The sequence below is a fragment of the Oncorhynchus kisutch genome, linkage group LG24 (genome assembly GCF_002021735.2).
Source record: "Oncorhynchus kisutch isolate 150728-3 linkage group LG24, Okis_V2, whole genome shotgun sequence".
NCBI lineage: Eukaryota > Metazoa > Chordata > Actinopteri > Salmoniformes > Salmonidae > Oncorhynchus > Oncorhynchus kisutch.
In genome coordinates this window covers 5,137,506-5,154,025 of record NC_034197.2, presented here as the reverse complement: position 1 = coordinate 5,154,025, position 16,520 = coordinate 5,137,506, and the positions used below count along the sequence as shown (strand labels likewise).

The 16,520-nt window shown below is 44.4% G+C and overlaps 1 protein-coding gene and 1 pseudogene across 4 annotated transcripts in view; one reads left to right on the top strand and one right to left on the bottom strand.

The window, feature by feature from the left end:
• The window catches only part of LOC109869416 (sterile alpha motif domain-containing protein 11), a 106,310-nt gene extending 99,323 nt beyond the window's left edge, over window positions 1–6,987 (top strand). For 3 of the 4 annotated variants that reach the window (XM_031803473.1, XM_020459545.2, XM_031803474.1), the window contains 3 exons: window positions 4,030–4,160; window positions 4,600–4,710; window positions 5,149–6,925. In XM_031803473.1, coding sequence (XP_031659333.1) covers window positions 4,030–4,160; window positions 4,600–4,710; window positions 5,149–5,430 — 524 coding nt within the window. In that variant the 3' untranslated portion in view covers window positions 5,431–6,925. Of the gene's footprint in view, window positions 1–4,029; window positions 4,161–4,599; window positions 4,711–5,148 lie in introns of all 4 variants that reach the window. The other variant, XM_020459546.2, reaches the window with a different exon arrangement.
• Window positions 6,988–7,695: 708 nt separating this feature from the next.
• LOC109869648 (nucleolar complex protein 2 homolog) overlaps window positions 7,696–16,520 on the bottom strand; it is a 75,160-nt pseudogene continuing 66,335 nt past the window's right edge.

Sequence of the window (16,520 nt, the reverse complement as noted above, 5' to 3'; positions counted from 1 at the left end):
CCTTGGAAGCAATTTCCAAATGCCTGAAGGTTCCACGTTCATCTGTACAAACAATAGTATGCAAGTATAAACACCATGGGACCACACAACCTTCATAGAGCTCAGGAAGGAAACGTGTTCTGTCTCCTAGAGATGAATGTACTTTTGTGTGAAAAGTGCAAATCAATCCCAGAACGAAAGCAAAGGGCCTTGTGAAGATACTGGCGGAAACGGGTTCAAAGGTATCTATATCCACAGTAAGACAAGTCCTATATCGACATAACCTGAAAGGCCTCTCAGCAAGGAAGAAGCCACTGCTCCAAAACTGCCATAAAAAAACAGACTATGGTTTGCAACTGCACATGGGGACAAAGATCATACTTTTTGGAGAAATGTCCTCTGGTCTGATGAAACAAAAATAGATCTGCTCGGCCATAATGACCATCATTATGTTTGGAGGAAAAAGGGGGAGGTTGGCAAGCCAAAGACACCATCCCAACCCTGAAGCACGGGGGTGGCAGCATCATGTTGTGGGGGTGCTTCGCAAAATAGATGGCTTCATGAGGATGGAAAATTATGCGAATATATTGAAGAAACATCTCAAGACATTAGTCAGGATGTTAAAGCTTGGTCACAAATGGGTCTTCCAAATGGACAATGACCCCAAGCATACTTCCAAAGTTGTGGTAAACTGGCTTAAGGACAACAAGTCAAGGTATTGGAGAGGCCATCACAAAGCCCTGACCTCAATCCTATTAAAAATTTGTGAGCAGAACTGAAAAAGCACGTGCGAGCAAGGAGACCTACAAACCTGACTCAGTTACAGCAGCTCTGTCAGGAGGAATGGGCCAAAATTCACCTAAGTTATTGTGGGAAGCTTGTGGAAGGCAACTTGAAACATATGGCCCAAGGTAAACAATTTGAAGGCAATGCTACCAAATACTAATTAAGTTTATGTAAACTTCTGACCCACTGGGAATGTGATGAAAGAAATAAAAGCTTATAGAAATAATTCTCTCTGCTATTATTCTGACATTTCACATTCTTAAAATAAAGTGGTGATCCTAACTGACCTAAGACAGGACATTTTTATTAGGATAAAATGTTAGGAATTGTGAAAAACTGAGTTTAAATGTATTTGGCTAAGGTTTATGTAAACTTCCGACTTCAACTGTAAATACAATCTTAGTAATTGTTCAAACAACAGACGAAATGACATCACTTTTTTCTACGTTTGTTCAGAAGTAATCACTTTCCAGTAAACGTAGCCTATTTTGCTTTTCCCAATATTTTGCTTTTCCCAATTGGTGGGTATGGATCCTGGTTCATCATTAGCTTCAGTCACATTGAGTTACTGTCTAGAGTTAGACAGTAACTCATTCCTCTGCTCTTTGTGGTGATGTACAATATTTGACAAAATATCCAGCAGGTTGGTGTTTATTGTCATGAGTCTTGCAATTTCCCCTGAGCAATTTCCCCTTAGAAGTCAGAATTGGATTTGATTTTTTTGTACATATTCATGATTTTTTTCTTCATTTAAGGTTAGGGGTAGGCATTAGGGTTGGCTGTGAGGTTAGGGTTAAGTTTAGGGTTATGTTTAAAATCAGATTTTATGAAAAAAAACTAACCTGCGAGAAAAGTGGGAATCTCATTATGTAATATCGTTGCAGTGCGATTTTTCATTTATTCAACCAGTCAAGAAGAAATTCTTATTTACGGCCTACCCCAGCCAAACCCAGACGACGAAATAGGGCCAAATATGCGCTGCCCTATGGGACTCCCAATCACAGCCTGGATTTGAACCAGGGACTGTAGTGACGACACTTGGACTGAGAAGCAGTGCCTTTGACCACTGCACCACTCGGGAGCCCATGAAGGCAGGGGTGCGTTCAGTTCAACGTTTGCTAAATTGCGTGTTGGTTTGTATTGAATGACACATTTCCCCAAAACGGTGGGTTCTTCAACAGCCTCTGAGGTATGTTTGTTCACGTTTGGTGGGTGTGGCCTGGTCAATATGGGTGTGACCATTTCAAATCGCAAAACTCGTGCAGCACACCATACACAATCGCCATCTGGGCCACAATAACCACGTTATTTTTCAACTTGTCGTTCAGTACAGTACCATTTCTGTTTAATTAAACATTGAACACCTTTCTGTCATACTGAACACACCCCAGGACTCATGGGTAGGGCCATGTGTTTTGGTGCACTTTTTGAGGCAATATGCTTTTCCCGGTATTTCCATCGTTATCCACTATTGTTGCAGCAGGTAGAAAATCTTATGACATATTCTTTAATTGACACAAGCTGTCTCCAATCAATCAATGCCTGGTTGTGCGTGCATGTTTGCCGGGTGGATGGCCTGAGCAAGGGGAGGCGTAGTTCTGCGAATCTTGACAAATGATCTTGCTCTTATCCATAACCTCATCATGTACCCTCCAAACTGGATCTGTTGGCCACAGTGAAAGCGCCAAGACCAGAGTGGGAACATTTGCTGTTTATCGCAGACTTTTTTTGTGCCAAAAACATAGACAGATATAAAAATAGAATGGAAACACATCAAACTTTTGTTTTTGTTTTTCGGTAAATTAAAAGTTACATGACTAATATCTTTTTATGTGCATTACGTTATGACGCACAGATTTTTTAATCTGGAAGAAGTCAGTTGGATAGAAATCACCTCTGGTGGGAAAATGTGCATTTTTTAAAAGCAGCTTTTGGAAAACTAGCATGGAAATATATAGCAAACTGGATGGAAACCTAATTAAACCAACCATGAAGGTATATTGTAGCGAATTCGGGGGGGTAGCATCGACCGGTGCTTGCACCTGGTCAAGCCAACACGTGAAACTCTTGACAAGCTTGCTAGGTGTTGGGTTAGGGTCGCTACACTACCCCGTCCTTTGGGAGGGTGTATCCCCACACTTCTCTATACCATGTCCTTCACGTGTACATGCCTCTCGGATGGCCTCAGGCTCCATCCCACTTCTGACACTAATGTAGGGGGTAGTCCTGAACTGGCCGTGAATCCGAATCCAGCGGATGTCAAGACAACGCTTAACCGTTACACCAAGAGGTCTTGAATCATTGAATCTCCGGAGGACATTTGAATTCACCCTAGCTTAAACTCGCGAATACACACAGAATCAAACCTTCATATTAGAGCAACTCTGTTTGGGTTAATTAGAAACCTGGTTTGAGTTGTCTGTCTAATGACTGTTATTAAATAGAGAGAGATTTGAACGTTTGAAAACACAGACAGAAACTGCTTAGAAAAGCAGAGGCAAAACAGCCAGTTTCACAGTGGGAACCAACACGCACCTATGCACGAATGTGCATGCACACACACACACACACATGCACACACCACACACACACACACACACACACACACACACACACACACACACACACACACACACACACACACACACACACACACACACACCCCATGGCAAGCATATGAAAGACATTAGCAGTACTCTTTCTGTGTCTGCAGCGTGGAGACCTCCCCCTGGAAGGGGCCCTGCCACTGACCCCCCCTGACCCCTCTACACACAGGGTTATCACCACAACCATGTGGAAGAAGAGGTGGGGGGGAGAAAAGAGAGAGGGAGTAGTTAGGCACAACAACAGTGAGAATTAGCAAACATGGATCAAGTACACTTCTAAATGTGAAATTAAATGTGATTCAATGCAAACATTTTTAAAAGCAATTAAATATAATGTCCATTTACACAACAACCGCGAGGACAAAACAACAGTCCGAGAGAAAAAGTGTGTGTGTGAAAGAGAATTGCATGATTTGGACAATGAGATCGAGAAATTAAATGGAGAAATGGGTGTATGCTAGCTGGAGAAATGGGTGTATGCTAGCTGGAGAAATTGGTGTATGCTAGCTGGAGAAATGGGTGCAGCTAGCTGCTGGTCAAGGTCTGGGTTGTATTCATCAGGCACCAAATAGAAGAAAACTGACTTTTTTTTAAAAAGTACCCTAATGAATATAACTTAGTCATTTACAACATCCCTCTACCCTCTCTCCTCTCATAGGTGGTATGGGAGGTATGTTCATGGACGGCGAGGACTCAGCGGCGCCCCCAGTGGAGGACATCAGAAAGTGGAGTGTGGAGGAGGTGTGTGGCTTCGTGGGAGGCCTGGCCGGCTGTGCTGAGTACAACCAGGTAAGGACCAGAGCAGGATGGCAGGGTCTGGTTTATCCACCCTTTAAACCAGAGAGAGAGAGAGAGAGAGAGAGAGAGAGAGAGAGGGAACAGGGTCGGGCTGGTGGAAGAGCAGAGTAGGTCAGAGTAAGGCTTTGGGATCAGAGTATCTAATATTGTCACCTCAATCAGAAGTTCTACTATTAGTAGAGTAGAGTTGGTTTCTAGTTGATTCTATAGCTGTAAGACCACTGTTATCTCTCACAGCACCACAGTCCCCTTAATGTAATACACACACACACACACACACACTGTTGGAATATTGAGAATGGTGTGAGTGTGTACGCAATGTCTGTGTGAGTGTATGCTCTGTGTGAGCGTGTGTGCATGAGTTTGTGCGTGTTTATGAGTGTGTGTGTCTGTCTCGGCCCTGGCTGAAGTGGCTGTGTCTCTCCTGAAGGTGTTTCGGGAGCAGGCCATCGACGGAGAGACCCTCCCGCTGCTCACGGAGGAGCACCTGCTCAACATCATGGGACTGAAGCTGGGCCCGGCGCTTAAGATACGCTCTCAGGTACACACCACTGACTGGCCACACACTCAGGACCATCACCTCAGGAGTGTGTGTGTGCAGCCTCAAAGTTCCTAGTTTTCTTGTATGAGTAGACTGTTCTTGTGTGAGTAAACCTCAAGTGATTGTGTGAGTGTGTTTGTGAGTGATGGAAGCTAGTAGTGCATCATAGTTAGCCAAAGCAGATAGATAGTGTAGCGTCTAAATGTGCGGCCCGTTGTCGGTGCACAGATTGTCAGGCATACCGTACTGTAGCCCTTAACCCTCTCCTCTCTCTCAGGCTGGTGGTACAGTAGAACACTAGGACATGATGTTTGTCCCAAATTGCACCCTATTCCCGACATAGTGCACTACTTTTGACCAGGGCCCATTTGGGATGTAGACTGTGAGCTGAGCAGCTTTAACCTCGGCATGTGACGTTCTCTCTCTCTCTCTCCTCAGGTGGCACGGCGCGTTGGCAGAATCTTCTACATGACCAGCTTCCCGCTGGCCCTCCCGCTGGCGCTCCCGCCGGCGCTCCCGCCATCTGCCCTGCGCCCCCCGGACAGGGACCTCCAGCCGTCCGACACCCCCCTGGCGCTCCCACTGCGGCCCCTCTCCGCCGCCAGCAGCAGCTCTTCCCCCTACAGCGCCCCCCCGCCCACCTGTCACACCTCCCCCAAGCAGGAGAACGCCAACGGCTCTGTGTCGGGGGGCTATGAGGCAGCCAAGACCCCCTCATAGGATCCAACTGGCTGCACAGGGAAGGCACAGGGAGGGAGGGAGGGAGATGGGTACAGAGAAAGCTCTGTAACAGACATTGATTTGACCCCCTCCCCCTTTGGGCATGCACCGCCCTTTGGTTTGGGGAATAAACTGTAAAAAAAAATATATATAAAAGTGAACAAAATAAAAATGAACTAAAGGGACTAATCAAAGCAGCCCAATCAACTTCAAGTTCCACTGTGGTTGTAGCCGAGCAGAATCCAAAGACGTAACAGTGGGCTGGAGGGAGAGATGTGATGAAGCGACAGAGGGAGAAAGAGAGCGAGAGAGAGAGAGCAGACAGCTGGTCTCAGACAGCTTGCCAAAGAAAGAGCAAAGCCCCAGAACTACGACATTCTTCTGAGTCAGACAGACGCTACCGGAAACTCTTTCTTCCTGGGCTGAAGAAGGAAGCCCCTCGCTCCCCAACATACTCGGCGGCGCCCAGCACTTAAAAGAGAGACGCCTCTTCTCTCTTTTCTCTCGCTCTTTTCCTCCCCTCCTTTCTTCTCACTCCCAGTCTAAGGAGCCCAAACAGCTCAGAGGAACTGAGAATTCTGGTGGCTGGAGTGAAAGCATACACTGAAAGGGACTCCAAAAAAACTTCATTATTGCAACTATGCATTCCACAGTCCAAAACCAAAGATGTGTGAAATAAGGGACGATATTCCATGTTTGTTTCTGGTGTTTTTTTTGTGTTGCTTTGTGGGCAAAATGGCTAGTCTTAGGGAGAGGTGGGGTACATAAAATATCCCAGTGGTCCCAGTACCTCATTTGACTGTCTTTAAAAGACAAGGGAGACTCCTTGTAAGGTGAAACAAGGGGGAATCTTTATACAAGGTGTTCTAGGTACATGCCACAGTTGTGCCCATAAGCCATCGGCCTATAGGCAGAGTTCTTTCTCTGACACACTCAAATGTTACTGATACAGGATGGTGACGAAACGGTGGCTTCGGCTCATAGGGCTAATGTTATTGCATAATCGTGTTAAACTACTGTGGGATATACAAACATGCCGAATTGTACAGAATCATGCTTAAGCTGAAAACATCCTGTAGGTTACATACATGGTACTTTCACATTTAAAAAAAGAAAAGAAATGTCGTTGCATGGGGAAAAATCTTTATGACTGAACAAAATGTGACTTGCTAACTTTTGGTGGTACTTTTGTTTCAAACTTTTTTGTTTGTCGTTTTTTTTCTTCAAATGTTTGACATTAAAAGAAGCCCCAATCTTAAATGCTACTTCAGCAATATAAGTTAGGAAATGATATTTATAGGACTTTTGCTGTAGTTAGATGAACAGATGTGTATAATACTTAGTCCTCACAATGGATTCCAAAGAACATTTACTTGGTTTTCCCTTGATTGCAGGGAAAAGGCACAAAGAGCTAAATGCAAATCTTTGAATTTGTTAAGGATTTTTTTTAAACTACGTGTAAGCAATGAATTAAAATGGTCTAGATTTCCCATCACTGTTTTGTCTTGATCCTATTTTTCTATTCGCCACTTGGTAAAATAAATCCTACGGAAACTATCGACTGCTTTCTTCTACACCTCACTTATCAGTACCATTTCTAGTGTGTTTTCTCTGACAGCTAGATGGTGTGCGCTTGCTTTGTATTGCTGGAGCAGTGACATTCTGATAGTATCCGATCCCCTGCTTTTCCCTGTGTGTTTGCTCTTCACTGTCGTTGTGTGTGTGTGTGTGTGTGTGTGTGTGTGTGTTTGCAGGGGAGTGGACCCCTGGGGGCATGGTTCAGGTCAACACCAGCTGTCAGTGTGAGGTTCAGCCGCAGGCCAAGGCCTCCCTGCCTGTGGGGATAAACCTGACCCTTCCGCCTACATACATACGTACACACAAAGAGAAGTGCACACCCACCTTTAGCCTTCAAAGAAAACAGAGTTTCCACTGAAGCTGTCAAACACATCTATCCCCTATGGGCCACTCCTGGGCTTTCATTGGCTTGGTCTTCAGCTCTACTTAACTGGTTGCCATCATGTACAAGTACTGAATGCACACAAAGATAACACTGCATAGAGAGGAGAGCTTTAGTCAAGGAAGTTCGCAGCATCAGTTATGTCTTGCTGCTAGGCAAGGTGGAATGTCGGCCATATTGCTTATACCTATCCAGTCCATTCAGACCTACACAAGTGCCTAGAGAGAGGGGAAAGAGGGAATGAGTGGAGGAGGGAGTGTGCGGGGGGTTTGGTTGGCAGGGAAACAGGCCAGTCTGTTTCTGCTTCACCGCCTGGGCAGAGAAGACTGGCACGCCTGGCAGGCAGAGAAGACTGGCACGCCTGGCGGGTTGAAGCCTCCCTCTGTCCCATTACCCAGCACAGCCTGGTCCAGCCCACCATAGAATAGCGTAGCACAGTGTAGTCAATACCTTTCTTCTAACAAATGTCCGTTGCTAAATTCCATCCTGGTAAACGCTCAGGAAACCAAAGTTCAAACAGGGAAACACAGGTGCTCATGTACGCAATTATTGGCTACAACCCACCACACTACATAATCCTGTTCACTGAAATGAGAAAGCATTTGCATCAGTAGGGTACTTCACACAGAAACCAACAAAGTAGTCTCAGAAGTATTTAATATTTGTTTGTAATGTACAATAACTTTAAGAACATGTTTGTGCTGTACACATTGAAGGAGCAAACTAAAACAAAATATTATTTTACTAGGCAAGTCAGTTAAGAACAAATTCTTATTTTCAATGACGGCCTAGGAACAGTGGGTTAACTGCCTGTTCAGGGGCAGAACGACAGATTTGTACCTTGTCAGCTCGGGGATGTGAACTTGCAACCTTCCGGTTACTAGTCCAACGCTCTAACCACTAGGCCACCCCAAAATAAGTCAAATAAAATGTATGTAGATAAGTGTCCAACAGGAAGGCAGTAATGACTAAATGTACTAGCCAACGCTCTACTCCTCTCCACCCCCGTCTCTCTCTCTCGGTCTTCCACCAAGTCCTCATTTCCCTCGGCCAACTCTTTCAGAGCCACGCTGGACAGCTGCATTGGCGCCTTGGAGGCTTTAACCCAGTTTACATTGTCATCCTCACCATTATCACCATCTATTGAGGAAGGAAGCTCATGAAGGAGGGATTCATTTGAAGGGGCAATCAGGGATTCAAACAACAAAGCCAAAGTCCAAAAAAAGGATGTACCAATCCCTGATTGTCCCTTTAAGTGAGAGTGAAAAATGTCTGGACTACTGGACTATGTGTAGAAAACAATCACTCTACAATACTTCCCAAGTAAATAATGAGTGCTAATATCAGGCAGCAATGGATTTAAAATGCAGACACGTGATGGTGGGTATTTGTGACCACAATGGGTTTGATTTCAGTGGAGAAAATGGCAGGTTTCCTAATAAAAGACAAGATAGAAGTAAACAATATGTTGGAAGCTCAATTTGAAGGCTAGGTGGAGCCATCACCATTTTGCATGCACCCATCATATTCCCTACAGATCTGCCAAATCAAAAGTGGTAGGTGGCTAGGGGTCATTTCTGGACCGGGCCTGTATGTCTTGCAATACCCTTTTCACACTAGTGTGCCGACCCAAAACGTACTGTGCTGGTACGCTGCTAGTTTCTATTCAGCTTGTCTTTTCAGCTTGTCTTTTCAGCTTGTCCTTTCTAGTACGGTTCCAGTAACTACAGTGAATACATAACCAGGCCAGCAAAGTATAACTTGGCCTCGCACCCCTCAGTATTGTGAAAAGTGCATATTTGTCCAATACTGTAAGAGAGAAGCCCGTCCACAAACCTGAGGCGCCATCTTGGTCTTCCTCCGCCCCTCGTCATTGCTCAGGTCAGACAGCTCTTGAAGAAGGTCATCATCGTCGTCAGAGCCCTCCTTTTTGTCTGGCAAGAGGAAGGAGAGATAGGATTTTAAGAAACAGTGAAAATGTAATACTCATTAGCTGGGACTTGGCTTTACGGATGAGAGTCAGATACAAAACTTTAAAGATAGGTTTAATGTTATACACTTCTAATGTACAATTTGAACACTTCAGGGCCTGTATTCAAATCAAATGTTATTTGTCACATGTGCAGGATACAACGGGGGGTAGAACTTACAGTGAATTGCTTAGTTACAAGCCTTTAACCAACAACCCAGTTAAGAAAAAAATAAGTATTTACTAAATAAATTGAAGTAAACAAATAAATATAAAGGGAAAAAAACGAATAATTAAAGAGCAACAATAAAATAACAGTAACAAGGATATATACAGGGGGTACCGGTACAGAGTCAATGTGTGAGGGCACCGGTTAGTTGAGGTAATTGAGGTAATATATACATGTAGGTAGAGTTAAAGTGACTATGCATAGATTAGATTAGCAATTTGCTTAGCTGTTCAGGAGTCTTATGGCTTGGTGGTAGAAGCTGTTAAGAAGCCTCTTGGACATAGACTTGGCGCTCCTGTACCGTTTGCAGTGCGGTAGCAAAGAGAACACTATGACTCTTTGGCAATTTTTAGGACCTTCCTCTGATACCACCTGGTATAGAGGTCATGGATGGCAAGAAACCTGGCCCCAGTGATGTACTGGGGCGTATGCACTACCCCCTGTAGTGCCTTGCAGTCGGAGGCCGAGCAGTTGCCATACCAGGTGCTATTCATAGTGTCTCGGAATAGGAGTGCGGATTTCGAATCAGTTTTCATTGTGGATTATAATGAATAAGTTTAAATGAACATGGGGGATCTGATCTTAGATCAGCTCTCTTATTCTGATACGTTTTATGAATATGAGCGCCGAGGTATGTTCATGCAGGTAGGTAGGTAGAACCTAACCACCTTTGAAGTCCCTATAACCTACATGGGGATGGAGCTGAGAATACATTAAAGTCATGGCACAAAATACTCATTACAGTTTACCACAGCTAATTTCACACATTTTATACTCCCTCGTAGCCTAAATAGAGAAAATAGCCTAGAGATAGCAGGCAGGCATCACTTCAGACTGCTACAAATTCCTCTGTAAAATGGCCACCTGTGTCCTGTCTGTGTGAGTGAGTTTGTCTGAAGGCTAGTTTTGCTGTGCTTAAATATGTATGTTGTACTTTAATATGTGTGTGTATGTTATGCTTTAATGAGTGTGAGTGTGTGTGTGTTGTTGTTGTGGAGGTTTCTGTCACCCATGATGGAACATCTCATCTTACATTCAGGACAACACTCCTTTGTATCAGACGGATCCAGCTACTGTAGCACTGGACTGGCCTGAGGCTGCAGGGGAAACACGCTGCTCTGGACTGTGCTGACCACTCTGTCTCCCGTTCCATGTACCAGAATGCTGCCGTTGGTGAGGACATTCTCACAATTACTGTTAAGGCGAGGCTGCAAGTTCTACCAACAAAATATAATCTAGCACTCTGGTACCCTGCAAACCATGACCCAATTTGTATTCTACATGAGTCAAATGTAATGGAGTCCTTTGCCCGTGTTGTGAATGGCTGGTGTTCATACAAGGATTTGTACATTGCTAGAAATGACCGCCTTGTCGACCTGATAGCCAGGAAGGTGAGACAAGTAGTCTCACCAACAGCACATATGCAGAAACATTCTTGTGTAAGGGGAAGCTGGTTTGATGTTGATGTGTTTTCCTGTGTGCCAAATACGCCAGAATGTGTGGGGGGAGGCGCTAACTGCGGAAGTGGGTGGATACATGGAGCAGGCCTTTACAGAGAAGCTGCGTAAACCAGCCCCTCATGGCATGCTTGGACAGCCCCAGGTGGAGGTGCAAGCTGGCGGTGCTGATATTTGGCAGTCTCGGCCACATACACAGGCTTGCAGGGCGTGGCCTCCAGATTGCGGACCTGACAAAAACGAGGGCTAAAGCAATTGGCTAGGTACTGCTGTGTTTCAGCTGTCGTGGGCAGCTTAGCTGTTTGGAGAAGGAGGTGCTTTCTGTACCCTTGAGTGCCATGCATACAGGGACCTTTGAAATGTTTGGATCCTTGTTTTTGTCAATTTGATTGGTGGATTCAAATAAAGTATTTAAAATGTGTGTGTGTAGCAGAGGCTACTGCAGACTGGTCCCTGGACTTTGAAGTGATGAGATGCTGGTGGCCGGGGGAGAGAGAGGAAGAGAGGTGTGGACACTTCCTTTGAGAACCTTTTTCACTTCCTCGCTCAACCATTTCTTCCCATGATCCTCTTCTCCCCTTATTACCTAGACTCCCCAGCCCCAGAGAAGGGCCTAATTGGTCGGTAACACATGGCAACACCAATGTGGCCGCTTCCTCTGCCCAGGAGCTCTCAAAATGTGGTATAATTTTCTGAAAAAACACCCAATCTCTTCCCATCTTCCCTCCCTCTTTTTCCTACTTACATACACAAACTGCTTTATCATGCTACTGGTCACTTTTGTGCATGTTTATATGTATACTGCATATTACCATTAGTATATATTTCTACAACCAGTCACTTTTCAGCCCTGTTTACATGTATATCCTACTACCAGTAACTTTTTATGAATAAACCCACATCAACCACTCCAGTACCCTGCACAATGAATAAGTTACTGGCATGGACCTGTATATCGCGTGTTTCTTCAACTTAAATCGCAATTCTAGTATGCTTTTTATTCTATTTTCTATCATTATTATCTACATTACTATTATTATCACTGTATTGTTGGGAAAGAGCTCTCAGGATAAGAATTTTACTATACTGTTTTACACCTGTTTACACCTGCACGTGGCGAATAAACTTTCAAACTTGAAACACACCCTCACTGGGGTTGGGAGGGACAGCGGGATCTACATGCCTGTCTGACCCCATACGACCTATGACTTATTCCCCAACATTTACAGAAACCAGCCTTCTCCCCCTCACACTCTCCCCCTCACATTCTCTCAAACATGCGTGCGCGGACTTGCGTGCATGTTTGTGTGTGTGTCTGTGCATGTTTGTGTGTGTGTCTGTGCATGTTTGTGTGTGAGTCTGTGCATGTTTGTGTGTGTGTCTGTGCATGCTTGTGTGTGTGTCTGTGCATGTTTGTGTGTGAGTCTGTGCATGTTTGTGTGTGTGTCTGTACATGTTTGTGTGTGTGTCTGTGCATGTTTGTGTGTGTGTCTGTGCATGTTTGTGTGTGTGTCTCTGCATGTTTGTGTGTGTGTGTCTGTGCATGTTTGTGTGTGTGTCTGTGCATGTTTGTGTGTGTGTCTGTGCATGCTTGTGTGTGTGTCTGTGCATGCTTGTGTGTGTGTCTGTGCATGCTTGTGTGTGTGTCTGTGCATGTTTGTGTGTGTGTCTGTGCATGTTTGTGTGTGTGTCTGTGCATGTTTGTGTGTGTGTCTGTGCATGTTTGTGTGTGTGTCTGTGTATGCTTGTGTGTGTGTCTGTGCATGTTTGTGTGTGTGTCTGTGTATGCTTGTGTGTGTGTCTGTGCATGTTTGTGTGTGTGTCTGTGCATGTTTGTGTGTGTGTCTGTGCATGTTTGTGTGTGTGTCTGTGCATGTTTGTGTGTGTGTCTGTGTATGCTTGTGTGTGTGTCTGTGCATGTTTGTGTGTGTGTCTGTGCATGCTTGTGTGTGTGTCTGTGCATGTTTGTGTGTGTGTCTGTGCATGTTTGTGTGTGTGTCTGTGAATGCTTGTGTGCATATGGAGGACATTCAGGGGCAGCCAGTTAAGCCCTGGGAGCTGGAGGAGAGCAGAGGGGAATGTAGTGGGGAGTGGCCACCTCTGGCAGTTCCAGTGGACTGGTTTGAATTAGGAACCCCCACCGGGATCCAAGGCTGCGCTTCCTGTGAGAGGGAAGGGGACGGAGGGGGCGGGCGGGCCGTCGGGTGAGGAAGGGGAGGGCCGGCATTTCGCCGGCAGCTGCCCGCCGTTTTGCGGGGACTCTCCCTACAATGAGGACCAGATGCAAAAAAATCCCCTAACGCTCCATCACTCTACTCTCTCCCTCTCTCCTTCCGACCTCTACGGTTCTTTCCCCCCCTCGAGTGTATCCAACTGTAAAGCTGTAAAAGAGGGCTCCTGCCATGCCCGTGTCCTGTGGATGACCCAGAGCAGAGGGTCAGACACAGAGGCTAAAGGAAGAAGGGAGTGACAGCTGAGAGAGAAATATTGAAGGAGAGAGAAAGGGGGAGGGAGATAAATATAGGAAGATGGAAAGGGAGATGGATAGACGGAGATGGATAGAGAGAGAGGGAGGAAAGAGAGAAATACAGAAGGATAGAGAGAGAAAAATAGAAGGATAAAGAGAAAAATATAGGTGAGAGAAAGTGGAAAGAGAGAAAGTGGGAAGAGAGAAATGTAACCTTTATTTAACTAGGCAAGTCAGTTAAGAACAAATTCTTATTTAAGGATAAAGAGAGAAAGAAAGAGAGAAGTAGGGACATCAACAACATGGACAGAGGTTTCTCAGGTCTTGCTGAGAGGGCAGCTTGGCAACACTATGGCCCCTGGTCCATTTCTTCAGAAGGATCCAGTCTGAAATGGGAGCAGGATTCACTATCACCGACATTAATACAGCTTTACTGACTCAGGATTAGGGAAGTAACGTCATATTCCAAAAGGAGCGAGGCCAAATGCTCATCCCGGAAAGGGAGCTGTATCCTTGCCATAGAGGCAGGGCTGAATAGTCTACTACACGGTGTGTGCGTGTTCTTGTATGCATGTGCGTGTGTGTTAAGACTGTGCTTCTGTGCTGCTGGCCAACAATCTGTAGATCGCCTCTATGTAACTCAATACAGCCTCCTAGTGGCCAAGACAGGCATAGTGTAAGCATGAGCATCCGACAAGAGAGTCTACCAGGGCATTTACTGGCCAGCCCCAACAGCAAATGTAGTGAGTGTCGGCAGATCTCGAGAAGTATAAGGCAATGTATGTCTTGACTGCAGGACTTCAGACTGCAACCACTTAGTTGCATTTTGAGACCCTTTGACTTGTATGTGAGAGTAGAAAATATATATTAGGTCACATCGGTGCGAGCTGCACGTTTGTTCACCTCACTCAAAACATCATATTTTTTTAGCAGGCTAAAACCATGATTTGGTCAAACAGTATCCTTATGATTCCTCTAATGAGGAACCTTTTCGCTGGGGCCTGCTTCTGTGACGAGCGAGCCAATCTCTCTGTCCTTTCCTGGGGAAACAAAATGCTTAGGGAGAAAAAGTGTGTTCTGATTGTATAACATTTTAAAAACCTATTAGGGGGGAAACACACATATCCTGTTGTGACAGTTGTAGAGGATGTTCTCAGCTTTGTCAGAATACTTTATTTCTCAACTTAAATTTTTTTACCTCAATAGCAACTATTTTACAAACAAGATATTTGGTATGGCTTTGAGATACTGAGTGTGCGGAATGCACATTGGCCATTGCGAGTGCATAGGCCTCATTGGGCGGCAGGCTACAATTACATTTACAGTTGAGAATTTGTTCTCAACTGGCCTACGTGGTTAAATAAAGGTGAAATATATATATATTTTTTAACTGCTAGATTAATACATGGCTACTAGCAGTGGGTAATATATTAAGAGTTAGCAATCTAGCTATAATGTCAGGTGGTGAATTAGCCCCAAATAAAATGTGCCTATGATATCGGAACACAAAGATGCAGGCAAATTAATCTCTATTTGGAGAAGGGGAAAAAAAACGGAAAATTCTGGAGCCCTATTTTAACAGTAAAATATAACAATAGCGTAGTTGTCTACCCAAAATACACAACAGTCACTGGATTAGGTTGCATATAAAATATTTTTAATCACACCGTGGAAAGATGAAACAACATATTTCTTCAATACCATCTCAGTCTATTACAGTTTTTAATAAAGCAATTTGAATGATTTTATAAGATGATAGAAATATTTTCTATTGCGTGAAGGCGCAGAAAAATTGGTGCGAGCTAATCATGGACTGGTGCCACCAGTAGAAAATAGTCTGGAGCCCTGCCTTAAATAAGACAGACCATTTTCTGTTGGAACCACCAAGAAGGATATGAAGAGCCTCCATTGGAACACAAAGATACAAAAGTCTGTGGACACCCCAAACATTGGCAGGAGAATGACCTTACTGAAGACCTCGCTTTGGACCTTGCTTCGGTCCGTTTTCCTTCTAATTAGATGACTAATAAACAGGACTAGAGCCCGACCATTATATCAGTTCACTGATATTTGCGGACGATATTGGCCTTTTACGGCTATATTAGTATCGGACGATAATTTCACAGATAACCGATAATCAATCAAAATTATGGAAAAAGGGAGTATCATGCTGATCTGAACAGATGGCCATTCTCATGTGTCACTAATGTCACAATGTAAAAAGTTTATATTTGAAGCCTATTTTTGGTCGGCTCCAAACAGGACCCTGCTATGTATGCGAATGGAGTTAGTTATCTTTGACTTTGAGTCCTCCATCGTCGTCCGAGTCGCTGTAAGACTCAAAGAAATCCTTGAACTCCTTCTTGTCCACCGCCTTCTCTGCTGAATTTTCCTGCGTTTGATCTCAGGAAGCTCCAAGTCTTCCATCTTAATCGAGAGAGGAATCGTCAATATGCAGTTCCATTTCAAAATGCTTTTTGTCATACAGGTGATTTGAGACCATGTATAACAAGCCTGGGGCCACATTGACTACTTTGACAGTTTTTTAAAGTAAATTAATTGGCCTACACTTCAGTTTGTTTCCTAAAACTTGGAAATTGTAGAGAACTGACCACGCTGAAAAAAATAATAATAAATAATAAATAATTTCTAAGATGTGTGCATGAAACTTTTGTCCCAATCTCTCATTGACAACAATGCATTGTCTACTCAAACTTTCCAAGTTATATGTATAGTTCATTAAATAGGATCAGGTCATTAATTAATTTGAATGAATGTCCTGAAAATACTGTGTTTGGCCCTAAAGTGGTTACTTTGTTGATTGGTGTTGTGCTTCTGATAGTTACCCTCTCCTTCCAAGACATCTCCAGCTGGATCTCCTTCTCCCTCAGCCTCTTCTACTGGCTGTAGTACCTGGTAAGGGGAGTGCCCTCCTCCGCAGTCAGCTTCTCCCACTTTGCCTGCACACACACACACACACACACGACAGCATCAAACACACTTGTTAC